The 26,246-nt window shown below is 36.2% G+C and overlaps 6 protein-coding genes across 8 annotated transcripts in view; 3 read left to right on the top strand and 3 right to left on the bottom strand.

Moving 5' to 3' along the window:
• Positions 1 to 86: 86 nt before the first annotated feature.
• On the bottom strand, positions 87 to 4,590 carry Sardh (Sarcosine dehydrogenase). The gene is made up of 14 exons (XM_066396121.1): positions 4,338 to 4,590; positions 3,536 to 3,665; positions 3,360 to 3,483; positions 3,094 to 3,306; positions 2,952 to 3,039; positions 2,560 to 2,801; positions 2,324 to 2,507; positions 2,002 to 2,267; positions 1,751 to 1,951; positions 1,303 to 1,700; positions 991 to 1,247; positions 819 to 931; positions 424 to 581; positions 87 to 369 (listed from the first exon to the last, which is right to left on the bottom strand). The coding sequence occupies exons 1-14, from the start codon at positions 4,462 to 4,464 to the stop codon at positions 180 to 182; spliced, it is 2,691 nt and encodes an 896-aa protein (XP_066252218.1). The 5' UTR covers positions 4,465 to 4,590; the 3' UTR covers positions 87 to 179.
• Positions 4,591 to 5,377: 787 nt separating this feature from the next.
• On the bottom strand, positions 5,378 to 8,255 carry RASSF8 (ras association domain-containing protein 8). The gene is made up of 10 exons (XM_066396383.1): positions 8,072 to 8,255; positions 7,888 to 7,988; positions 7,721 to 7,831; positions 7,496 to 7,668; positions 7,161 to 7,437; positions 6,967 to 7,113; positions 6,795 to 6,911; positions 6,448 to 6,587; positions 6,225 to 6,399; positions 5,378 to 6,169 (listed from the first exon to the last, which is right to left on the bottom strand). Exons 2-10 carry the CDS (start codon positions 7,957 to 7,959, stop codon positions 5,942 to 5,944), a joined length of 1,440 nt encoding a protein of 479 aa, XP_066252480.1. The 5' UTR covers positions 7,960 to 7,988; positions 8,072 to 8,255; the 3' UTR covers positions 5,378 to 5,941.
• A 245-nt stretch (positions 8,256 to 8,500) lies between these two features.
• Positions 8,501 to 10,841, top strand: LOC136413038 (nuclear RNA export factor 1-like). The gene is made up of 9 exons (XM_066396378.1): positions 8,501 to 8,764; positions 8,957 to 9,181; positions 9,240 to 9,381; positions 9,436 to 9,611; positions 9,662 to 9,802; positions 9,857 to 10,071; positions 10,123 to 10,294; positions 10,350 to 10,666; positions 10,727 to 10,841. The coding sequence occupies exons 1-9, from the start codon at positions 8,630 to 8,632 to the stop codon at positions 10,827 to 10,829; spliced, it is 1,626 nt and encodes a 541-aa protein (XP_066252475.1). The 5' UTR covers positions 8,501 to 8,629; the 3' UTR covers positions 10,830 to 10,841.
• Positions 10,842 to 11,125: 284 nt separating this feature from the next.
• LOC136412969 (uncharacterized) overlaps positions 11,126 to 26,246 on the top strand; it is a 28,356-nt gene continuing 13,235 nt past the window's right edge. The window contains exons 1-4 of one of the 3 annotated variants that reach the window (XM_066396249.1): positions 11,126 to 11,333; positions 11,392 to 11,567; positions 11,623 to 11,892; positions 11,946 to 12,147. In XM_066396249.1, the coding sequence (XP_066252346.1) occupies positions 11,400 to 11,567; positions 11,623 to 11,892; positions 11,946 to 12,032 (525 nt within the window). In that variant the 5' untranslated portion in view covers positions 11,126 to 11,333; positions 11,392 to 11,399 and the 3' untranslated portion in view covers positions 12,033 to 12,147. Of the gene's footprint in view, positions 11,334 to 11,380; positions 11,568 to 11,622; positions 11,893 to 11,945; positions 12,148 to 26,246 lie in introns of those variants that run through there. The other 2 variants (XR_010752443.1, XM_066396248.1) reach the window with 2 other exon arrangements.
• Positions 13,819 to 18,852, top strand: Tsp5D (Tetraspanin 5D). Its single transcript, XM_066396631.1, has 6 exons — positions 13,819 to 14,146; positions 17,160 to 17,234; positions 17,569 to 17,760; positions 18,014 to 18,196; positions 18,252 to 18,482; positions 18,535 to 18,852. Exons 2-6 carry the CDS (start codon positions 17,172 to 17,174, stop codon positions 18,616 to 18,618), a joined length of 753 nt encoding a protein of 250 aa, XP_066252728.1. The 5' UTR covers positions 13,819 to 14,146; positions 17,160 to 17,171; the 3' UTR covers positions 18,619 to 18,852.
• Positions 20,361 to 26,183, bottom strand: me31B (ATP-dependent RNA helicase me31b). The gene is made up of 9 exons (XM_066396630.1): positions 26,041 to 26,183; positions 25,572 to 25,737; positions 24,108 to 24,216; positions 23,642 to 23,810; positions 23,439 to 23,581; positions 23,019 to 23,136; positions 22,671 to 22,966; positions 22,422 to 22,617; positions 20,361 to 22,368 (listed from the first exon to the last, which is right to left on the bottom strand). The coding sequence occupies exons 2-9, from the start codon at positions 25,619 to 25,621 to the stop codon at positions 22,109 to 22,111; spliced, it is 1,341 nt and encodes a 446-aa protein (XP_066252727.1). The 5' UTR covers positions 25,622 to 25,737; positions 26,041 to 26,183; the 3' UTR covers positions 20,361 to 22,108.

Genomic DNA, 26,246 nt, shown 5'->3' with positions numbered 1-26,246 from the left:
CCTTCTTGCCTTCAATATGGATTTAAGAAAGCTAAAAAAAATGGATCAAAAGAAGCATGAATTTCTTGTGCTACTTAGCTTGTAGCAAGAAATATTTATTATGTACTCCATTTTTTTTTTATAAACTATTACATCTTAACTTAATAAAAATTGTTGCTAAAAAAAGTTTTTTTCTCTCATCAGTCTTCAAAGTGGGACTGCTCCTCGAACTGGTTTTCATAGTGGCCCAAGGGGCGTTGATTGGTGGGGTCGAATGGGCTCTTCAAGTACAACGTAGCAGGGTATTTCTTGTCCCTAACTTCGATTTGATAATCACCGGTTTTCAGGTACTCATCATTGAGTGCTTGACCTTTGGGATGCTTGATGTATCTATTCAAATCATTTATCAAATTTTCTTTGAGGGCAGTTATGATAAGAACTCACCCTATTCCTATTGCGGAATCTAAGGCGAATCCATAGCCTCCACGTCTTAAGTACCCAACAACCACGTCATCCCTCCAAATGGTTTCATAGCCATATAAAGCCACTCTATCTTGTAAGGTGAAGAAGCAGCGCTTCTTTTGAATTCCTTCTTGTTTAACCTTTACAAGATACTATTGTGTTAAGTTTCGCCAATTAAGCAGTAGCAATATATTCAATTTTGTATGTACATCCTATGTTTTTATGATGCGCCCCCTGTATTTACAGAAAACGGGTTTTCCTCGTCAAACACGTGCTTTAAATACATTTAAGATGCAATTAATTCATTTAATTTTATTACGAGGGCTATTTTAAAACTTTAAAACAATGCTAATTTGTCCTAAACCTAAAAAACTCACCCTCTCAACTATAGACTTTCCTTGATATTGACCCTCTTTTCTGCAAAATTTGACTAGTCCCGCTTCCACTGGATTATCATCAATTCTAATATCCTTGTTTTGAAGGTGATATCCTGTAATTAAATTAAGAAGATAATATAAAAATTCCTTGAACATTTTTTGAGGCACAAACCCTTCTCCAAACTTAAATCATCCAACGCCCTAAAACCTGCAAGCTTTAGGTCAAATCCACGACCTCCTTCAATGATCTTATGGTACACAGCTACGCAGTGAGCGTAAGGGATGTGAATCTCAAATCCCATTTCCCCAATGTAGCTAAGCCTCATAGCTCTGCAGGTATGACCGTTGATTTTGATGATATGCGACATCCCTAGTGGGAATATTTCGTCTGTGATGGGAGACTCTGTGACTGATTGCAATAGTTCCCGGCTAGAATCATTATTTAATCCACAGAGATGATAGTAAAGAAGGTTGATAAACGAACCTTTTAGGGCCTTGAATGGATAATATACCCAATCTATCAGTAATTTCAGTAATCCTAGATTTAAACCCTTTTTTGTAGAGCTGCTTTCTAAGGTGACTCTTGGTTTGGTAGCCGGAGAGTCCGCCAGCCACTATGTAGTATCCTTTGCCTTTTAGAATGGGCCCTACAAGGGTTCCTCCTCCTTCCTCAAGGGTGGTCACAGTGACATCTGACTCGATCCCTCCTTTGGAGTTTAAGGATAACGTATAAGAAACTTTTCCTGGATCTTGACTTAGATTGCTGGTGAAAAGCCAGTCCGCAGCTTCTTCGGTATCAGGACCAGTCAAGTACATTTTCGTGTAACACGATAAATTGAAAAGTGTCACGTTAGTTCGGGCTGCTAAAGCTTCGGTTTTAATCTAAAAATCAAAACAAGTTAATCGTTTTTTTTAAATATGTTTTAACTCACTAAATCAAAATTCTTAGAGAAATCAAAGGTCAAGTCTTTTTCCAACTCCTTTTCATATCTCTGATCCCTGTTTCTGACGTGATCGTAATTTCCATACCAATCGTAACCTCTGACGGGAGCAGTCCGATCATCGGTTATGAAATAAGCAGGCCTTTCCCATCCCAAAGCTTCCTCCATTACAGCCCCACTCGCCACCAAATGCTGTGGACACACAAATGCTTAAGTAGCTCTTCTAGCTGATCTAAATATACCTCGTGGAAGGGATCAATTCTCAGATTTCTCCCACTCAGCCTTTGATCATGAGGGTAAACAATACTGTAAGTTTTGGCATAACATTCGTGACTAGTTTCAGTGACCCAGGCCCTATCTGGCTTCTGCCTTTGAGAGAATCTTCTTATGTCGAAAGCATGCATGTCCAGATCTGGCCGACCGTGGGTGATCCAGTAGGAGAGCTGTTCGGCAACACCTCCGCTCAGCATCATCCCCAATGAATTGTACCCCACACTGTAGTACAAGCCTTAGAAGAAAAAATTAATTCATGCTTAAGGGTAATTACGCATGTAATATCATTACCAACAACAATGGGGTCTTCTCCCACCAATGGTTTGTGGTCTGGAGTAAAGGTTTCAGGTCCACAAACATCGGATTTTATTCCTGCTTCCTGCAGGATTGGACAGAGCTTTACAGCATGGTTCCAATGCGCCTTGAATATTTCCTTATCTAGCTCGAAGAGCTTAAACTCAAAATCATCAGGCACCTAAAAATCTTGGTTTTAGCTTAAGGAGACATTAAAAAAATAGCTCGGCAACCTCCTTCAGAATTTCAGGATTACTCTCGTAGCCTCCGAAGATGAGACTTTCTCCCTGTGGTCTGAAATACAGGGAACTGTCGTGACACCTCACGGAAGCGCAGTTTTTGACCCCTTTTATCGTGTTTGTTACCACGTAGGAATGCTTCATGGGGGTAGTTGGAATCTCAATGCCCACCATGTTCGCCACTTTTCGCCCCCAAACCCCAGCCGCGTTCACCACTGTGTTGGTCTTAACGGTTCCTGCATAGAAAGTTGATTTTAGTATTTGACGAAAAATCCGCCATTTTGCGTATTTTCAAGTTTAAATTCCAAATAAAACAAAAACAAATCTCTTTTAGCGCGCTGTTGCGCCGCTTCAACTCAAGTGCATGTTTGATTGCATAAACTCACCTTTATTGGTTTCGACCCCTACTACCTTCTTTAAGCCTTGAATTCCCTCCTCCGTATGAATCTTAGTCAGTACAGTTTGCTCAAACACCTACATATTAACTGGAATTATAGTTCAATGTTAATTTTGCTCGCCTCAAGGTACCTGTCCGCCATTTGCAATGCCTCCCTTAATAAGAGCATTGCAATACATGGTAGGATCTGCGTAACCATCGGTGGGTGAATATAGGGCTCCATAAAAGGCATTGGGGTCCAAAATCGAGCATAAACTTTGAGCTTCTTTGGGGGAAATTAATTGGCTTTCTACTTTGAAATGGTGGCCTAAAGTGTGCAGTCTTTTGTATTCCTCTAGGCGCTCCTAGAAACCGAGTTAATCTGGCAATGATCTAAGGGATGAAATTAATCTCTTACAGGGCTTCGAGCTATGAACAACCCCCCATTGATGATAAACCCTGGATTCTCTCCAGTTTCCTTTTCCAGGTCTTTCAGTATCTCTTTGGTTCTTTTGAGTATTTGAATGTCAGTGTCTGAAGGTCTGGATTTAATAAATTTGTTTGGAAAATAATGGTGAAATTGATAGTAACTACCTTAAGCCCCATATTAGTCCTCCGGTGTGCCAGGTGGTACCATTGGTCAATTTATACCTCTCTATCAATATCGGTTTTACTCCCCTTTTGGTGAGTTGGTAGAAGGTGCTGCAACCCGCAATACCACCCCCTGTAGAATTTGAAAAGTTCCTTAGTTATTTCACAAGGGAGAAAAGTTGCAAATTTACTGACGCGGCAATCTTCATAGCCGAGATGGTAAAGGAAACAAGGTAAAAAATTTGCGTTTTCTTCTGATAACATACTCCATTTTTTCTCAGATTGGAACCGATTAAAATCTTTTTTCATATGATTTTATATATGTGTGTGCATATTTTTGGTGCTTTTTTACGTTTACTACCTTTTCAGTAAAAAACTGATACTTCCGTTTATTTATCAAATTTGCAGTGGCTGAAAAACTGTTTAATGCTTAGACAGTGAAGTAACCAATTTCCTGTCTAGGCATTAAAAATACCCTTTTACAGTCTGATTTGTGCCATTAAAAGGTCACTTTTTCTCAACCGAAGAAAAAATAGGTTTTTTGACCGTAAATCCTAATCTTTGAATAAATTTAGCCAAAACTGGAATTGCAAAAGGTCGCGTTCCAACAGTAAATAAAAATATTTGTTTACTCTTCTGGCTGATATGTCTTGAAACATAAAATTATTGAAGGTGTGAAGTCCAAAGTAGAGATTTATTTATGGGCAGCTAAACTCCTTTTACTTCGAACAGCTCCTAATTTTTTTTATAAGAGAGAGAGAATTTTACTGGATCTTACCATAAAACGAATTACCCTTAAACTCACCGATTATAACTACATCTGCCTGCCGAGGCAAACTCACTTCATTGCTAAAGAAACGTCTACATCCCTTACGCGTAACTACCCCCACAATGTCCGAATTATTAATCAAACACCTCCTAATCCTAAACATGATTCTGTTACATATAATACTAAAATTCAAATGCCTTCAGTTCTGGTACACAACAATCTTAATTATATTAACTTTGATCACTAAACAGAGTTGGACTGTGTTGTGCCTGCTATGACCCCACTATCAGTGGCGTAGTAATGGCTATTAGTTCAATGTAGGGCTAAGAGTAAACAGATTAGTTTATTTTAAATTTGATTGGTTTTAGCAATAGCTATAATACAATTAAAAACAAAGATGATGAAAGTAAGTATTACAATGACTTGTGTTTACTGAATTCGCTGTTTTCGAAACTTTTAGTGATTAAAATGCTATATTATGCGGGTATGAAATTGCATGAGTTTTTAATTCGCACCTCCATAAGGATTCAAGAAAACGCTTCAATCAGCTAAAAATTCAATACTCGATCCACAAAAAAAAAACAGCACGGGGACTTTTTGGATTACCTCAAATGACCCCTATATTGTCCGAACTTTGACTGAATATCTTCATTATCTGCTTTATTTATGCTCCATTTCGATCTCTATCTGTAATAATCAATTGCAGCTAATGGAACGGCCGCAAAGCCGATTGACAACTGAAAGGAAGAGAGGATTTCCTGATGAAAAGGTTTGATATTAACCTTTGAGTTCATATTGCTTATGCGGTTATATTTAACCTCATCAGAGAGAGAAAGGCCTCAACACGATCCTTATGAAATCATTGATTGAACCTGTTTAATACCTGAAGGTTTCTTAAAAAACAAACACGCTAAATCTAACGTATTTTACTAAGAATTCTAGTTAAAAATTGGGAATTAAAAATCTTGCTTTTAAGTCTGAATTGCATATAATATATTCTCAAATATGGCAGTGAAACTTAAAACAAATAGACATTGGTGCATAAATAAAAAATATATAAAAAACATATAAAAAAATCTGAACTACAAAACAATTTAATTTTTTAAATCATCTACCATTTCCTTGCAACAATAAATACATCATTTAATTACGGCCTAAAATCGATAACTACGGATCAGTCGTGTTACGAACAATGTTCTAGACGAGGAAATAAATAGAGAAGACCACTAAAGTGAGACTGATGAGATCAAGTTAAATCTAGTCTTAATGTTACAATGTGAAAATGACAATGAGCTGATCAGAAAAATCAAGAAAAATATGTACAAAAGGGTTTATTTTTCGGCTAAAAGGCAAGTTATATAGTTGTTCATGACACCGTTTTATTTTCGATAAATTAAGTCGACATAGTTAGCATCTCGCCACGTTTCGGTAATTTCACTTCAGGCCATAATACATTATCTACCATAAGTAATAAGTTGGAATATAATTTAGCTTTCTCCTACAACAAATGTCGCAAAAATCTCACTATTACGTTCTTTTACTACAGCTAAATTATCCTAAACTAGAAGCCTAGTTTTCGAAGAAATCATCTCAAGTTCTTGAGAGAATTGTGATGTGCAATATAGTGCAAAAGCACTCTCTTAAACCCAAACCCCGTGCGGATTTTTACTGGTAGGAACAGCATTCTCCAGTTGCCTAGGCGACCCAATCATCTTCCTTGTGGTACCCTTCACTGGACCTTCTAGAAGTTGCCGCAAATCCTCAGGTGGCGCTATGCTTAAACTTTGCAAATTTGCCTCTTTCATCTCATTCACTAATAGTTCAACTTGCTTTTTCTTCTCTACTATGCATAATTCAAGTTGGGCAACCTTCAAATTAAGTTATGAAACCAGAATAAACTTCACATTTTTCGTCCTAACTCACCTCTCTTTTAAGTTCTTCTGCAGTCAAATGGTGAAGATCAGAGCTATGTTTGGCCAATTCAATATCTTTCTGGATCCGCTCTAATTCCATTAAAATGCCTTTCTCCATTTGTTTCCTAGACTCAAATTTCTTACTATTTAATCTTTGCTCTAGCTGAAGGTCATCCAGAAGTAACCTAAAAATTCACTGTGACACAAAAGCAAAAATTTGTGGAAGAGCAAACCTGATTTTGTTTTTGCACTGCAACAATTCCGTCTCACAGTTTGCTAACTTGGATCTTAAAAGGGTTATTTCTGACTTCAGGGTTTTTTCTTGCTGCTTCACTATTTCGCCTTCTTCTTCAACATATGACAGGGCTTGGATCTACAAAAAGTGATAGAATTTAAAACAAAGACAACAAAAAGGAAAGTATGATTCCATAAATTCTAATAATTATTCAATCATGATATCTTCTTGATTATTAGATGACTTAACAAAATCTCACACTGAACAAATACACTTTGCCAAATACATAAGAATTTTGAACATCTTTTAAATAAGGAAAATCTTCCTCACGCACCCTAAACTTACCTCATCCTTCCTAACTTTAGTCTGATTTGTGATTTTAATCAATTCTTTAGTAATAAAATCCAACTGTAATTGTTTTTCTCTTTCTTTTCCCTCCCAAAACACTATTTCTGCATCATACTAAAATCACAGTAAAACATAAATCCATTGATTAAGATACAAAATGAGCGTTTACCTTGGTAATATCAGCTTGTTGGCTATTTAACTTATCCCTTTGAAAGTTTATCAGTGCAATAAGTTCCCTATATTGAGCATTATATAAGCCATTGTCAATAGGCCGTGTTTTTGAATCTGCCCATTTAGGCTGTTGCTGTTTTATATCCTAAAACCCCCTTTTAAAGAAAAATCAATAATTTTCATTGTACATACCTGAAAGACATTTTTCTTAGTTATAATATTTGAGCTAGGAGGAGGAGGATCTCGATATGGAGGAGGTGCTGGAGGATCCTTGTAAGGGGGCGCCACCCTTTGACTAGGAGATTCTGGATTGTTTTCTGAAATATCTGAACCACAATAGCTGCTCTTTTTTGGAGAACTATGTGGAGAATTATTTGGAAATGGCTCTCGAACTTCTAGGTGAACTGTCTTCATTTGCTGTATCCCTTTAACAACTCCTACATTCTCAGGACTTGTGGGAATATGTTTGCTTTAAAAAAAAACATTGTTTTCAAATCCAAGAAACTGAGTTTAAACCCTGTTGGTACCTGTTTTCAAAGGGATGGCTATGCAACTCTCTAGAGGCCTCATTATATGTATGTGGGACAGGAAGTAAAGTATGAGTTGCCATGTTTTTGGTGCGATTAGATTGCTTAGTTCCCTCATTTCTTTGGAGAATGAACTGAACATCACTGGAATATTCTCCCCACTTTAAGATAATCTAGAAAGCATACTGTCTAGTAACTTTTTTTAGAGGAAATCTTTAGAATTACCTTCATGGGATTCTCTTGAGGGGAAAGTTGTCTCTCATTGTTGCGCCACCGCTCTATCAAGGTGAATCTTCCGGACTTCCCAGTGGCGTGAGCCAGAGCAAAAACTACATCCTGAAAGAGGTGAGTCACCAAGAGGTGTTTTCTGAGCTCTTACCATCCTCACTTACCTGGCAAGTGGTATTTTCCGTAACTCCGCAAACTATTCTTTGAATTCCTTCGACCCAAACCTTCAATTCCATCGCTTGAGGCTTTGGAATATAAATTCAACCTAGAGGCGACACAAGAATTTAGTTCATCATCGATCGAAATTGGTTACCAGTTTAAACGGAAAGGGGAAATGCTTTAATTTACCTTTAGTGAAGAGCATTGTGAAATGTGCTTTCGACATTGTCCTGTGGTGCAGTTAATTGGCGAAGAAATTCTTTTCAACCTTAAGTAGAGTTTTTATTAATGAATTTGGGCTTGAAAAGCTCGCTTTCAGCCTTCACAGTTTCCAGCTTTGTTGACAAATTCTAATTGACTTGATTGACTTTTGTTGACTTCTTCTTCTTCTTCTTCTTCTTTCCTCATTAACGCCGTTGTGGCACATTGAAAGACCTATATAAAAATAATGGTATTGGTTGGAGCTGGCATCATACTTCTGTTCTACTTTATCGCAATGCCCCAGAGAGAGACAAACTCATTAATGGTGTATTTAATGAAAACATTAAGAGCAGGTCGTGACGTTGAGTGACGATGTCATATAAACGAAAACAAAAACTTAAAAAAGTATAATTTTTCATTTAAATTTTTAAGATATTTTTTACTTTCTGCTTTATTATGTTTAATTTAACAAATAAATAATAATAAATACAGTAATTTGCTATAAAATTAAATGGTAAACTGTGGAGCAATTGCAAGAGGATCATAATGAGTGCTCAAAATGCCATGACCATTCAGCCCAGTCCAGATTCTATACTCATAAATGAGACAAATCTCCCTTCAGGAATTGTGTTTAAGCATAAAAATCTCTTAAGGAATGTGAAATGTTGGCACAAATTTATTGTAAGTAGGTATCAGGTTATGTTCCTATATCAGTTAAATTGCAGCCTTGTAATCTGGGCTCATTCAGGAAATGACAGTGCCGCATTAGCAATAGTACACTGGAAAGCTTTCCTCTCTTTGCTCTCTGCATCTCATTATTCATGTACACACATATTTGTTGTGTTTGGTGCTTCTATGTAAATTTTCATGCAGATCAACAACACTGAGGGCTTAACCAGAAACGAAGTTCTCAAATGCATATTGGACCATGTTCATCCCTTAGACTTGATACCTGTTTTTTTTGCTACTGATTCGTCAAATGCAGCTGCCTACTTCTTAGCAAGGAACTGCGAGGCTGCAGTAGAGAAGTTATGTCGAGATAATTTAGTGGTTGACCATCCTTATAATAAGAAATCAGCAACTAGGAATTTCAAACCTGTAAACCCAACCTATAAGACATTCTAACCTAAAGTAGTAATTATTTTATATGTTGCAGTTCAAATTGTCTATAATTTTGAGCTTTGCCAACACTAATGACATTAAAATTGACGTCCAAAAGAATGTCTCCAGCGTCCTAGCAAAGCGATACGATGTAGGCAATAAATTACTGAATTTAGATAGATTCCATGAAGATCCTGGCAAGTGCCTTTTATTTATTATTAAAGCAATTTTCTTATAAACATTTTCTACAGATTTAGTAGAATTCTGCCCACTTTCGCAGCCAAAAATCATGTACTTTGTGCTTCATATTGCAAAAGGCTTTGTGATACATGAGCTTATACTTTCAAACAATGGCATAAAGATTTTAGCCCCCCTTGATGTGCTTGCTAATGCCAAGATAACGCGCTTGGACCTGAGCAATAATGAGGTTTCTTTTAAAAAAAAAAAACTTCAGGTCAATGAACTGACCATTTTTAGCTCAACTCTTTGAATGAATTAAACTCCCTTAAGTTCCTTAATATGTCTGATTTGAAATTAACTGGAAACATTCTGTGTGACTGTGAAGAAAATGAGTATATTTCAAGGATTAAAACTATCTTTCCTTCAGTTGAAATTTTGGTAAGCTCTATTATAATTTATTTAGCAAAAATTTGTTAATAATTACTGTTTAAGGACGGAATTCCTATAAGTTTAGACAGAATCCCCACCACCAAAAAATACTCTTTCTCAGACTATGAAAGCACAGACCTAGTGAATCAATTCTTGGAGTATTTCTTTACAGCTTATGATTGTGATAGAAGAATGCTGGCAGGGCTGTATCATAGAAATGCAATGTTTTCTACCACCTGTGTTTACTTAGCTGGGCAGATGTCTTCTAACACTGCCAAGTAAGAAATAATAGCAAGTGAGAGATAACAATACTAAAGAAATCATTTTAGTTTGCGACAGTACAGCAACATTTCAAGGAATTTGAAGAAATCCGCAGACTTGTCAAAGACTTCTCAGTTTTTATTTTTGGGAAGAGAGAGTATTTTAAATGCCTTCAATACTAAATTAGCGTTAACCGAACATGATCCTTTCTCGTTCAGTGCGGACCTCATGTATAAAACTGTAGGTTTTCTTCCATTGCAAATATGTATCAACATTGAATCTTTATCTTTACCAGGATACTTGCGCAGTAATTGTAGTAACTGGAGTCTTTCATGAGAAACCTACATCTTTATTAGACAAAGAAAGGTTTCTAGGGTTTACCCGATCCTTCGCCCTGGAGATTTCTGGCAAAAATTGTCTAATAATCAATGACCAGCTTCACGTATACAACGGTCTTTCCTTCCAGGAAAGAAATTCTTTCCATGATTCTCCGGCTTCTAATCAGTTTGTTCATAGAGAAATTATTCCAAAACCTTTAATAAAGTCGGATTTTGACGATTTGACCGTCACATTTGGGCAACTTACAAATCTTAAAGAAGATTGGTCGAGAAAGTTAGTGAAGAATGCACCCTTTTTTTAAATAGTGAATTTACTCATTGTATCCAATTTTAGATGCTTGAAAGAGTGTAATTACGATCTAAAGGGGGCACTGGAAATGTTTGTGGACTTATACAAAGCAGATCAGATTCCACATAATGCATTTCTCACTTATTAGATTAAGGAGTTAATTTTGTAAAAAAAAACAATAAAATGACTTTAAAACCGACTTTTTGTGTTTTGATTATAATTCCGAAATATACATAAATTGCTTTCCTGACACTTCTAAGTGACGAACCTAGGAGTTGTTTTTTCAATAGGAAATCATTTTTCGTTCATATTTCTCAAAAAAAGTTACTCAAACAAATCCTATAATGCACTTATTCCCGCCAGTATTATTAATCCTCTAGTTAATGGCATTAACATAAAAAGTGAAAGCCGACATACCACTTACATTGCGGCACTTTAATGTAAATTTCGGTATTCTGTCCTTTACTGCACACAACTGTTGGAGGAAGCTAAAGAGTATTTACCATTCTGCTAATTGTCCTAAGAAACATTTAGTAACTAACCCGGTTAAAGTTGTTATCTAATTGATTTCATCACCTTTAGTTATCGTTCAGTGTTATCGATTCTTTGTAGAGGTAAAGAACAAAGTTTTGCTGCGGTACTACATATTTCGGTATGTATTTAAATTGCGATTTTCATTTCATAGTCAGTAATTTTCAGTTGTTTAAAAGTGAGAGAAATGTTAACACTGCCCCACTTTGGAGTTTTTGTGTTGATACTCAAAAATGTGGTATTAAGCCACCCAGCTGGTTATGAAGTGGGCTCAAATGTAGACCCTATTCTGACCCCATTTTCGCAAATTGGAGATGCAATTGACTCAAAAATTAACCAAGCAATAAACGCAAAAGTAAGCATTATTAACAATTTTTTTTCTCGATCTCTATAACATCCTTATTGATCAGGCGATTCAGTTTGTAAGCCCATTCCCAGACACCGGAAGAAAATCTCCGATCTTGGAATCTCCAGCCAAAGAATCATTACCAATTCAAGCAGATATAAAGTATGCGAAATTACAGCAGTTTGTAGCTGACGTCCTGAACCCTAAACCCATAGTGGACACAATTGAAGAGTATGAAAAATATGGTAATGACGCTGGAAATCGAAGGGCTGTTAGTACCAAAGTGGTGAACGCTTTTGAAGGGTTCTCCAACGTCTTGAACGCTGTTATAGATGTATGTCAACAAGATTTATTTGGTTATGATTAAGTGTTTTGTTTTCATTGTAGACCCCGTCTAGGGCAGCTAAAACCGTGGGGCGACAGATTACGAAATCGCTGAATCAGCTTGGAGGGAAATTGGTTGGGTTGGCGTAAAAACCAAAGGTAATGGAACGTGACGATGCAGGAATTTGTTTGTGTGTATTTTTTTGTTATGTTAAAATTAGTTCTGTATTCTGAAGTTGCTCAAGGCACTTGAAAGCTAGTAGGAAAGGCTGTATAGCACAATTATATGAATTGTAATTAATGAGAAATATAAATAAAATATTTTTTGTAGAACAATTACATTATTTTTAGAGCTCTTACCGATATGGTGAAAGAAATTAATGTAGCTACAACACCTTCTCGTCAGATTGCCAGTAATTTTTTTTAAATACATAAACGCAAAATAAGAATCAAAAAATAAAGAGGATAGGAATAAAACTAAAATATTGCCAATTTCAATTGTACTAATAAATGGTTTATGCGGAAGAGTATTAAGGGATGTCTGACAATATGGTGAATGTAAATTTATTACTGTAAACAATAAGAGATTTGATTTTATTAAGCAAGGTTTGATACATATGGTATTTATAAAAGTTAAAACCCTATATTCTCACGATTTTAGAAACTTAACAGATTTTTCTAACATAAAATCAAACCATTAAGTTAAGTACCATATTTAAAAATATTTGCATGTACATACATATTCCATTCTGCCTCAAGTCAAAATCATGTATTCGCTCCCCTTAACCTACGCGATTTCAGTTACACTCTATAAGATTGGTAGCGCATATTACCTTCGATATTAATTACTTTATTCATTCACCATTCAAGGCATTTAGGATACAAATCCTTCCTAGCAGTGCAACGACGGAAATTTATGATGACGCAGAATTATAATAGTTATTCTCCCACGATCCCCTACGAAAGTAAATACAACCAACGGAGTTAGTTTCTTACGAGCGTGGGGAAAGTGACTTTGCCGCACGCGTGCGTTAAACAGTGTTCTTGACACAAAACAAACTGTATATGTGTCAGTGTCAAAATTTTTTGTAAGTATTTTACTTGATATTTGAATTTACCGCACTCCATTGCTGCAGTCTGCGTGCGGGAAAGTATAATTTTTCCGCAGTTAGGTAAAAAATATTCCCACTTCTCTAGGACTCTCTCTTATTCGGGGCAACTTACATTATACAAGATTTGAACATAGTTCTCAAGTTTTTAAATAACTCAAGATTTCTCAGGGTTCAATTCAACTTGAAAATTAATTGAAATTCTAGAAAACATGAAACTGTCGATTTGATAAAGTGAGCATTGATTTCCAACAGAATTGGGGCAGATTTTAATAATTTAGTACGAATGTATTGATTTATCAGAGCAGCAAACAAATAATTCATTGTGCTGTTAGAGGATGCCTGTAGTTTATTAAATTATTCAAGAAAATGGTTGTTATGTAGGTTAAACGGTCAATAAACAAATATACTTATTGGTAACGATATTGTTTAATTGCTTTATTAGTTGCAACGTTCGATCGCTTCTGAGAAATAAAGAATTCTCACAGGAATAACAATAAGAAAAATGAACAATGCGCGTATTGGTACCTACACATAGACCGGCGGATGCTGGGTATGCACAATACAAAGATCTTCAGCTTCTTTAACCGTTAGGTCCATGCAGTATCGTGTTCCCGTGAGCATGTTCAGCTAAACCACGAGATTTCCTATTAGTAAGAGAGCCTGAGTTGTCGCAGATTTACTTAAGTATCATCTATCTCTGGCCTCTAATACGATCAAAACTCAAAGGAAAAAGAGCAACCGTTGCTGGCACCATTGCAGGCGTAAGTGCGCTAACATCTTCTCAAATCTCTTTGCTATTCGCTCGTTTCTGCTCCCTGACTAAAGAAATCATCGCTTACCAACAAACGAGTAGGACATCACCGAAGCATGGAGATATGAGGTATATTCAAATCGACAGCAACCGCGCTACCGTACTGTAGTCCGATCCTGACCTTCTAAAAGTGTATAGTTTACGATCTTCTGACTATTTTTAACGATCTGTTCAATAGGCGAAATGTTTATTTGTTCGACACGGCAAGAACAAATCTAATCAACGTTTTCCAGTTGCTGAAAACGTGAGGAAATCAGCTCCGTTAACATGTGTGTTGTTTAGACTTGGACCGAAATGCGTTCAGCTAACGGACCTTAACGTAGGAATAAGTTTAGATTCTGGTAAGCTAACGATTGGGGACCTAAACGAATTTAAAGATTCTCCATTATTCTGATCACCTGCTCGAAGAGTTCATTAAAAAGCCCACGCAACCTTGAATTATGACGCATGGACTAGGTACCCATTTCATGAGGCTCCAAAACTGGTTACGTGGGGTTTACTGACCAATGACCACATCTCGTGGTGCTAAAATGCCAGCTTATATCATCCAATGTTATTTTTGACTTGACATTATTAAGCGCAACTTTCCGCGCGCCCGACATTGCTAACCGCAACCCATTATTACTTGCGACGTAAATATTGAAATTATCACCCATTTTGCAAACGTTTAATATTTCAATATCACGTTAAACAAATATTTGGCCTCTACAGCCCCCTCATCACGGGTTCGAAGGCATTTTTTATTGCAGTCTTGCGGAAATACGTTAGGTGCAGTCTCATTATTATAAAGAACTCGCCGGAATGTCCATTTTCTCCTGAATACAATGGTCATTGTTGCGATACTGGACAATAGAAAAGAGGGTTCGTTTATTCATGTGTTGGTTCGACATATTTGTAAATTTCTCCATTTTGTATCCATTTCAATGCAGGTGATCATTACTGCAAATGCCAGTAGATTGAAACCACTCGCGATCAATCATGGAAATGCCAAGATTTACTTTTGTCGCACCTGAATCTCTGGTCAAAAACATTCTACTAATTTCTGATAAATAAATTTACTTTTTGCTGCACGCGACAACATCGCAGCCAAGTGAAAGGCGCTGACAGCTCTATGCTGTCCCTGTTGACTGCGAAACAAAACAGCAACGCGACGTTGCCAAGTATCACATTTTTCCTTAATATATTAGGTCGTGTAGTATGAAATGAGTAGATTCTCGAAATGCCACATTCAACTGCGAATAACTTCACTCTAAATCTATATTTGGACTTGACTTTTTTATGTGGAAAAGGCACATTCTTCCTCTTTCGATCAGAGTTTAAAGTGTTAAAAATTATTGAAAACTTTTATTTTTATAAAAATTTTTGTGCAGCCATGCAAAATAGTGAAATTCGTGTGTTAATGAAATATGAGTTCCACCGTGGAACCACAACAGCTCAGACGGCTCGCAATATTAATGATGTGTTTGGTACTGAAGTCACTTCACAGCAAACAGTATCTCGTTGGTTCATGAAATTTCGTTCTGGCAATTTTGACCTAACAAATGAACCACGTGGACGACCTGAAACTCAAGTGGATAACGATTATCTGAAAGCCGTGGTGGAAGCGAATCCACGTCAAAGTGCAAGCGAATTATCGTTAATATTCAGTGTAACCAAAAAAACAATACTGACTCATTTGGTTGAAATTGGTAAGGTGAAAAAGCTGGACAAGTGGGTACCGCATGAGTTGAGCGACATACAGAAAGAACAACGTCTCGAAGCTTGTGCTTCTTTGTTGTGCCGGTATAATAACGATCCATTTTTGAATCGGATTGTTACTTGTGATGAGAAATGGATCCTATATGACAATACCAGACGTTCATCGCAGTGGTTGGATCAAGATGAACCACCAAAACATTGTGCGAAAAAAAAATCTTCATCAAAAGAAGCTTATGGTGTCCGTTTGGTGGTCCAACGCAGGTGTCATCCATCGCAGCTTCATGAAACCTGGTGAATCGATTACGGCTGATGTCTACTGCCGATAACTGACCGAAATGATGAGCCAACTGACGGTTAAGTAGCCAAGATTAGTCAATCGAAGTGCACCGCTATTGTTGCATGACAACGCTCGGCCACACACCGCACAAGTCACCTTGGCTAAGCTACAGGAGTTGGAATTGGAAACTCTTCGTCATCCACCGTATTCACCCGACTTAGCACCCACTGATTACCACTTCTTTCAAAATTTGGATAACTTCTTGGTAGGGAAAACATTCAACTCCGACGAGGCTGTCAAAGCTGCCTTCCAAGAGTTTATCGACTCCCGGCCTGCAGGCTTTTACAGCAGGGGAATCAATGAACTTCCCGTTAAATGGCAGAAGTGTATTGATAATGGTGGTGCATATTTCGATTGACAGTAAAAACATTTCATATGAAAAAAAAATGACTAAAGTTTCAATTCAATTCTACTCATTTCATACTACACGACCTAATAATAAACAAATTTTCAAACTTTTCGACGAGATGACATATCGAAGAAATATTTTGCAGACTGTATAAATCTTCTTTGATGTATTGTATTAACACGTTCTCATGAAATTAAACAAGTTTTTCAATCATTTGCCAAAATATTTAATATCAATGTCGGGAATTTTGCGTGCGTATTGCCGCGATTATTTGAGCGCTTAAAAGGTTTTCTATTAATGTGTAACCTCGATAAAGTCAAAACACAAAAAGTCCATCACACGTTCGTCAACTATAACTGGACATGGGTTTGACCGATTTGCGCGAAGAAATGACCATCGCGGCTCGAATGAAATTTAAAAAGTAGGTTTCTGTGTGCGAATTGGTTGTTGGCACTCTTGTAACTGTTGGACTAGTTTATTGTTCTTGTACCTATACCGATTTAATTAGCCGAGGAAAAAAGTTGTAGTACTTTCTATTCTCTCAACCTTTTCCTATAAGTTTTTCGGAAATAACTACTAATAGGGACAACTTAGCTTCCTATCGCAGCCCACTAGCGGTTTCTCTTTGCAGTCTTACAGCGGCTCTTCGTATGTAATTAATAAATTAAATAAGAAAATACGTGACGATACTTAAAACGACACTAATTCCCACGATCCGACAATTCATCTTTGTCGATTTCCTTTTGCTTCATGCCATATTTTTAGCGTCTTACTAAGTATTCAAAAGCAGCTTAATCTACGAGATTTCAACGGTTAAAAAGGTCAAAAACGAAAGATAGGAATTTTGCAAATATAAATAATATATGATTATTTATTATTTTTTCAATATGTATTTTTTTTATTTATTTATTTATTTTTATTATATTCGCATGTACTCGGAAAAAACATTTAAATTCCATAATTTTAACAGGCTTGGCGTAAAATGTCTAGCAGTGGCTATACGTGCATACGGACCGTATTTTGCTTCGTAAACGTTCTATTTTGGGTGAGTATTTTCACAATAATGATAACAGCAAATTTATTTAACAATCATGCAACCGTATTTAGTTATATATCATCTGCACAACATTTGGAACTAACTGCTACTGCATAAACCATAATTATTCCATCTCCCAGTACTAATCACTACACTCCACCAATTACAAATAAAGCGCTAATTAGCCTTTTTATGTAACGAACTATTGTTACAGTGATTGACTACAGTCATCTGACTAGTTGTCTGCAACAGGGAGGTATTAAATTTGCAAATATTATTTTCACTGAATTGCATCAGCAACGTGGGAAATTTTATCGTGATTTTAGCAATTATTACGTTCCAGTTGACGGGATGCGCTCTCCTGGGCATAGGGATCTGGCTACGGGTGAGCTACGAGGGCTACGCAAACTTGCTGCCTCAGTACGCGCTACTAAGCGCTGACGCTGTAGCTATAGTTGTGGGCGCAGTCACAATCATTCTTTCCTTCTTTGCCTGCTGCGGATCATGGCTCCAGAGCAGATGCATGTTAATCACTGTGAGTGCTATAGAGTGGGGTCAACACACTTTAAAGTTATTAAAAATCTCCTTAAACTCAATGTTGCGGCTATTTTAAGCCTCTGATTCTTTCGCACTTGAAGTACATTAAATTTCGTTGGAGAATTTTGGTGGTATAAACAAAGAGCACGTGAGGAAATATACGTAAACACTATAAACAAGCCTGAAAATAAACTTTACTGTAATACTACTTCGTTTTCATTCACCATTGTCAAGAAAAATCTTCTGCGCAGTATTTCAGCCTGGTTGTGATGATGTTCGTGGCAGAATTCGTGCTGGGATCTTTAGCATTCGTGTATAGAGACAACATCAAACACACCTTTACGGAAAAGCTGCAAGACGGACTGAGGCATCATTACAATATGACTCAAAACCCAAACAACTTGGTAGACGTCTGGGATGAAATACAAACAACAGTGAATAAACCCACATTATGAACTTTTTCTGGAAAAATTGACACAATAATTTCAGTTTAAATGTTGTGGAGTGCTGAATTACATGGATTGGCACATGATCGACGCATGGCCGGATAAGAGATGGGTTCCTGACACGTGCTGCTTTGCTGGGGATTATAGCGTTGGGTGCGGCCACATGGATAGTAACTACAAAGAGAAGCCGGGTTGCTATGAGGGGATTTACAAGTGGTTCAAGGAACGTCTGCTTGTAGTGGGATTGGTTGGATTAATTGTGGCATTTGTTCAGGTAAATTGAACCAAAACCTCAAGGAAAACATGACAGTGTTGCCTTTTTGCAGCTGTTCGGGCTAATTTCATCAATGCTGCTCTTTTGCACTGTGAAACACCGGCGAAGGTCGCGGACTTATAAATCTTATCAGTAGGTACCTTTTAACCGAGACAAAATGATTTATTCTCGCATTAGAAAAGTTTAAATGGCTTCATAAATAAACATTCCTCAAGATGAGTACAGATGATATTAAAGCCACAATTTATTTGCATTTAAACGTAATGTATAAGTACTTATTTTAGTTTTACATTTAGCAATCTTTGATCCACTTGTGTATTTGTCTGTTAAAAAGAAAGATTTTGTGTACAGAATTAAACTATAAAAATGAGCTTGAGTGATTTTATGAACAAATGTTTTACTTTTGTCCTCCCTTTTTCTCCTGATCAATTAGTTATGTTGTTACAATCTCCTCATATGCTTCAATTGTCCGATTCACAGCAGTTGTTTCTCAAAGTTGTAAAAGTATAGCCGACCAACAATTCACATGGTATATTTTTGTCGTCGAAAAATCTTTTGCTTAAATTACAACCTGAATACAAATCATTGCAATCAGCTCCGAATTTTCAGACTTCCTGGGCGGTTGAATAGATTTAATCTAAGAGGGATCAGGACTGTATTCATTATAAGACCTACAAAACAGAAAGAATTAAACAAATTTTTAGTGAATTTTGCATTATAAGTAACACAAGCAACAATCGTATAATTGGAATCAATTTGGTCACTTCAATTCTGAATATCTCAATGGTCAGTGAAGGAATGCTATTCCAGAGAATTCCAAATGTGATATTAAATTTTTTAAACGTTATTTACAATTGATAGAAATGAGTTTAATAGTATGTGGGATTATATTTAAAGCAGGAATAAAAATGTACTCATTTAAATAAATTTCGTAATTTAGTTGAAGAAAAGTAAATAATGAGTTTCGTACATTGAATAATAATAAGAGAGTTGCAAAAACAGTAATAGTTATTCTACAAAAACCTCTCCGAGACTGAAACTCTTGTTCTTTCTAAAGACTTAAATTGCTTTGTCGGCCTCCAAATATGCTTCTACGTTTAACCAGACTTCAGCTATAAAAAAAATAGCTCAGATCTTAGCAAAACCTCAACAAAAGTTTTTAAAATAAAATAAAAACAAAGTTTTGTGTCTCGTTAGTGCGCAAGGGATTATTTCGACATTTTTGCTGAAGGTGATTTTGGAAGGCGATAACGGTTATAAACAATCAAGTGTAAATTATTTGCGCGTTGTATCGAAGATCTCTAGGCCAGGCTAAAAACATTGGCAAAGGTACAATTTTCAAATTAAACGTAGAGTACAGTAACTTGAACCCAGGTTAGGGACGACGATAAATTAAGCTTTATAACGATGTTGTAAAACAAATGTGTTATTCAACATTGTTATGCGACAGTTTACTTTTTTCATTTTATTTGGGAATAAGGCTTTACACACAAAAATTAGTAAATTGCATACTATTTTCAATTAAAACAAATTAAGTATACCGTTCGTTCTTTATCAAGGATTCAAGGAAGAACGGAAACTCTTAACGTTTTGGTGACCAAACATTTTCTTCAGAGCCCAAAAAGTAATTATCATAAAAATGAAAATTATTAAAACTAAAGTATATGAAATGTGAATACGTAAAATTTGTGAAACGCTATCAAAATTTGTCGTCTTAACCATTGAGTTGAGTTTTCGAACTGTGACCAATTGAATTGGTCGAGTTGTAACTTCAATCTTCAATTTCTGTCCTAAACGTAGAGTACAAAGGATCTGTGAATAGGATGTCATTATCATCTTTAATACACATATCACTTAATAATAAATGAAACTTCCAGGTAGTGTGAAGGGTTGGAATTTTATTTAAAGCTGAACATTCCTGTAATTATAATAAATAATTGATAAAGAAAAATGAAAAATGCAAAAAAATACTTCAGTAAAATTGTGTCATAGAAAGATGGAACGTACCTGATAGCGTTTTCCATTGAAATTTTGAAATGCACCGAGTGCGAAATCAGTTCACACAACTTCAAGATTGATGTATACATAGAAAAAATGCAGAATAATATGTATTACGTTTGAACTTCACTAGAACACCTTTTGAATAGAATTGAAAATGTCAGTGCAAGCTCTTATCGCATAAAATGAAAAACACTACGAGTAAGATTTTGCAAGTAGGAACCAATAAAGACCCTTCACGATTTTTTTTTAACTTTTTTTATAACAAAATACACCTTTTCTGCATTGCACGCCTCGCCAAAACTTGTTACCCAAAATAAATATGCTCTGCTTTGAAAAATTGTAATGGAAGTACTGATTTAAAGTCTTGAGCAGACATGCAAATCTGAGCTGATCAAAATTCAGTTTATCCAATGAAATGATAATTTTGTAAAAGTTTCAAAGCTCTTCAAAAAGTCTGATGTTTAAAAGTCAGACTGATAAGCTCTCTAAAATAACCTCCAATTGTACCAAAATCCGCTGTCTGTGTCATAATAAAAATAAGGCTTGGCCTTTACATATTCAAGCTCTTCAGGTTAAGTTGGCACTGTTGGAGATTGATATAACCCCCCAAAAACAAAAAAAATATATGATAATCTCATTTTAAGAAGAAAAATTTATAATCAGTCGGTGGTTGCCACAAATAATTTTGAAAATCCTCTTCGAAATAAGGCAACCACGTGTCCTCGATACTCAAACCTCTCGAGCGAGATTCCAAGGACTAGCAAAAACCTCCTTTTAAGCGATGATAGTATAAAACCATCTCCACCAATTAATCACATATTGATCACTTTTCGGAGTCCGTTTTCTCCCCAACAAAAAGTCACGTATAATGTCCGTTTTGCCTCGATCCACTGCGCGAAAACGACAATTGTCTCACCGACTGTTTTCGAGTTAATGGAGGTTCTGCCAGCGTTGTTAAATTAACCCAAAAACAACTCGGCGAAAACTTAACGCTCAAGAGGGTAATTTATGAGGCTAAAGCGGGATTTGAGACGAGTTTAGGTGCGGCGCTGGGTAACTGAGCGTCCCTCCTAAAAGTAACTCCCCAACCTTCCTTCGGTGGCGTTCTTGGGCACCTGCATTTGGACGACATTAATGTAATTTTTAGAGCTAATTTAAAACTCTTATTTGATTGTCTTCCAAATTTTGGCCACCCACAACATTGAAGTACGAAAAACGACGAATGAAATTATTTATCACAGACTACGTTTAGATGAATACTAGGAAGGAAGTTTCGAGGGCTCAGCCCATCCGAATCTCTCTTGTGCCTGATAAGTTACCAACCGACGTTCAGCACCGAACCGCTTGTCGATTACTTCGATTTTCACTTAATAGTCATAGTCCACTTAATAAATAACTCCCGTTAAAAAAATCAATCGCAAATTCTGTATATAAAAATTAAATTATGTCCTGTTTCTTCCGCGATTTCAAATTAATCATACATACGCGTTACACTCACACAATGTTGATTGACGTTGGTCAACCTAAACGAAATCTCTGCAACACCTAGCGTTAGAGAGTCCTCTCCGAATCGCCCACAATTACGTTTTTCTATTTACAAAGTTGAGGTATCTTCTTTGCCTCCGTTACTTATCGCTTTCCTCTAGCTCTTCACCGGGTTTGGCCACGTACAACTTCGGATCAATCACCTTCGGAATTGGCTTGATTTCAGTTCCCAGTTCTTGTTCAATGCGATGCAACGAAAATCTATCATCATACGTAATTAAATTGATGGCGATACCCAAGTGGCCGAAACGTCCCGATCGGCCGATGCGATGTAAATAGGTTTCGGCCATCTTTGGGAAATCAAAGTTGATGACGACGTTTACGGCTTGAACGTCGATACCTAAAAATGAAAATATAAAATTTCTGACAGACAATTCCGTGTTTAAAAGTTACCTCTGGTGAACAGATCCGAACAGACTAGATTTCGACACAGTCCCGATCTAAAGTCATGAAACACTCTGTTTCGATGCGCCTGTGCCATCTTCGCGTGTATGTAGTAACAACAATAACCCAACTCCGTAATTTTCTTGGCCAGGAGCTCGACCCTTTGCGTTGAGTTGCAGAAAATAATACTTTGGTTGATTTGTAACTAAAAATTCGAATCATATACATCTTGTTTTTGGTGATATAATCAAAATTCACCTTAGAAAAGAGAGTATTCAAACAATGGACTTTCTGACGTTCTTGCACAAACGCATAGTACTGCGTGACCCCCTTCAATGTCAGCTCCTCCATCAGATTGATTTCGTAGGGTTCCTTCAGGTGCTTCCTCATGAATTGTTCCACCGTGAGGGGAAACGTGGCGGAAAAGAGGAGGATTTGCCTTTTTGAAGGCAAGTTTCTGATCACAGTATCTAGCATACCCTTAAAGTCTTGTGAAAGAAGCTTGTCGGCTTCGTCTAATACTAAGATTCTGCAGTGGTCCATTTGTGCCACTCCTAAAGTTATTTTAATATGATTAGGAATTCTGTAAAACTGAAACAATCCCACCTTTTTCCATGAGATCCAAAATACGGCCGGGGGTCGCTATGATTACTTGTACTTTCTGATAAATCCTCATGATGTCGTCTCGCAAGTTAGTACCGCCTGTCGTGACCATAATGCGGAGCTGTAATTCGGGTAATTAAATAAAGTCAACAACTGAACAATTTAAAAATTTTGTATATGAAAATTTAATTTTTCTGAACCATATCGGTATTAAAACGTCGAAATATCTGAAGATAACCACTGTGGTTGATTTCAAATGTATATGGTTTCCACTTTTTTGAAATTATTTGTTTTAATTTCAAAAAAAAGAACGGAAACCAAGTTATTTGTTTAGCATATTTGTCCCCCCAGCTGATCATGGCAATTATCCGCCAGGTCTACTTATATGCTGCTCTCTATCTGAAGCGTGTTTTAAGTTTTTACCTGTAAGTGCTTGGCAAGTTCGATGCAGATTTGTGACGTCTGAAGCGCGAGCTCTCTTGTGGGGACGATTATCAAAGCCTGTATATAGTCGTTTAATGGATCGATTTGCTCCAGTACTGGTATTGAGTAGGCACCAGTTTTACCTAAAGAAAGCAATGAAAATACAGATCTGTGGATTGATGTAGCAAGACAGGGAACTCTACCTGTTCCATTTTTCGCCCTGGCAAGGATATCCTTTCCCGACAGTGCAATTGGGATGGCCGCCTCTTGAATCGGGGACGGTTTCTCCCACCCTTTCTCGAAAATACCCATCAATAATTCTCTTTTTAAGCAATATTCTTCAAACTCATTGCCTCTAGTGTCAGTCACATCCTGGTAAAGAACAAAATTAGTAATCAACACTAAGAAACAGTTAGGAATCAGAGAACTACAGTAACAATATCAGGAAGGAGATTATCATTTACGTGCAAAATGAAGGGGAATCCAAGTAGTTCATCATAGAAACCAACACCATTGGTTATGCTAATTTTACTTTACATCAATCTACCTGAACTTAATTCCAATTCTATATAAAGTAATAATAATTAGACCAGCCCAAATTAGTTTTAAAGCGGTTTGAGATAAATTATACAAATATAGTGTAAATAGAAATGTAAGACGTAAACTTACACTGGTCTGTATCCTGCCGTCCTTTGGAGGGATTTTTAGTTTGGATTTCCACCCTAGGTCATCTAGATTTGTGTCGACTTTGTTGTCTTGGTTTTTAGGGTCAACATCTCTGCAAAAATCGAAAATTAATGATATTATCATGAAATAATTTTTTTAAGGTCAGAAATTTACTACAAAGGGGAAGGTTTTTTGTCCGCCATATCAAAAAAATACATTGACAATTGAGACTAAGTTTTTCGCATATGAATAGTATGCAGAAAACCCTAAAATATGTCTCTAACAAAGTTATATCCATCTTATACAAATACATTTGGGATTAAGTGTATCCTCAATATTTGACAAGCAAAAGCTGAGATCACTATTACGGACAAACTGCTTTGAAATTAGTTTCAAACCCTCTCAATAAATTGAAAAATTTTTACAAAAGGATGTGGCGCGCGTAGATTTCAATCGTGAATTTCTCTTTACTGACAATACCAGATGATGTTGGATTTTTTGCTCAGTCAAAAGTTGATCGTTCAAAATTCGCGTGCGGTTTGCCAAAGTCTAATCTTTGACATCACTAATGATTTAGGCAGCGATCTCATTAAGCCAAAAACGCTAGAAGTATTTCTTATCAAAAGTTTTATAAATAGATATGTTTTGGATGTACCATTGTATTAATTCTAAACAAAATAGACAATTTTAGATTATATATTTATTGACACCATTCATAGGTAGCAAAATTAAGCATTAGTGCATATATACATTAAAGTGGTCCTTGATATTCGCATTTTGCTTTAAAATGATTTGTTCTATGCCCTGCCAAAATACTTAAGATCTTGTTTGTTGCTGTTATTAGTTTTGTACAGATATCTAAACTAATTAAAAACAAATTATTAATGTTCTGTTAATTTTAACTGAAAGCTAATTTCCAGTTTTTTTTCTTTCCCTTGGTTCTTATGAAAACTTATTAGCTATTAAGCCTCACAGTACATTAATAATTTGGCATTGAATCACAAATCACCTGACCACAATCTTAGACTGCTTTTTAATGGGAAAAGAAATATACTAATAACATTTTCTACTAGCTGCATCAGGACCAAGCAAAGGTATCTGTAATCTTATATTATTCTTGAGCTAACAAATGATTGAAATACCTACCCATAGCCCTATGGCAGTCAATGAAAATCATTGTTGTCAAACTAATGTATAAAAAGTTCTTTTTGTAAAAAAAATATCTTCACTTTATCCTCATTCTAACATGTTATAGTCATTTTGAAGGGGAAAAAATGTAGTTTTTAAAATATGTAGTTTATATAGCAAAGTAGCCCTGTTATTAGGTGTAGAACATGAGGTTTACTGCTACAATTATAAAAAACTCAAACACCCTGTGGAATGTTATTTTATTCTTATTAACATAAAGGTACCCATTGCTAAGAAGAACCATAAAGTTCTGCTAAGGATGTTTTACTTTATACTTACAATTTACTGTTCATTGTCAGATGGTTCAGTGAAATTCTGTCCGTTATCATATTTTCGAAGTCCTCTATAAAGTTGAATGCAGACACAAAAATAGGGTTTATAAAACCCAAATCTCTCTTCTACAATATGTTGCACGAACAGGATCCTCCAGGAACCAATTGTACTTCTGGAAGGGAACAAAAATAGATTGACACTATCGAGGTCACCTGAATGGGTTTGCTAGTACAAGAATGTTGAGAGAAAATTTGAAGATATGAGAGGGAAATTAATGAGGAAGTGGAAACTTAATTTAGAACGGGCAATAAAATGCAAAAACTCCAAAGATGCCTTAGAATTTTAGGGAAAATAATTTTAGATGGAGAAAAAAAGAAAATGGCTGCGGGTCTCTTCGACTAGCCTGCAACTCACAGCGGACAAATCTGATGTTTGCTCGTAAATAATGCACTGAACGTAAAAAACGAATACTCACCTGCTTTTAATAGAATTATTAAGGATGTATATGAACAATACGCGAAGTAATTAATCCTTATTTGTTCTTAATTCACTCGTAATAGTTAAATTTTCTCTAATGGTTCGTCTCACGTACCCTCTCTCTTTGCAAAAGAAATAAGTTGAAATGAGACTTGACAAAACAAAATGGCAGCTGAGCGCAGTCGCAATTTTTTATGCATTTAT

Source organism: Euwallacea similis, chromosome 13 (assembly GCF_039881205.1).
Source record: "Euwallacea similis isolate ESF13 chromosome 13, ESF131.1, whole genome shotgun sequence".
NCBI lineage: Eukaryota > Metazoa > Arthropoda > Insecta > Coleoptera > Curculionidae > Euwallacea > Euwallacea similis.
Note: the sequence above shows the minus strand (reverse complement) of the source record. Positions and strands in the feature narration are given on the sequence as shown.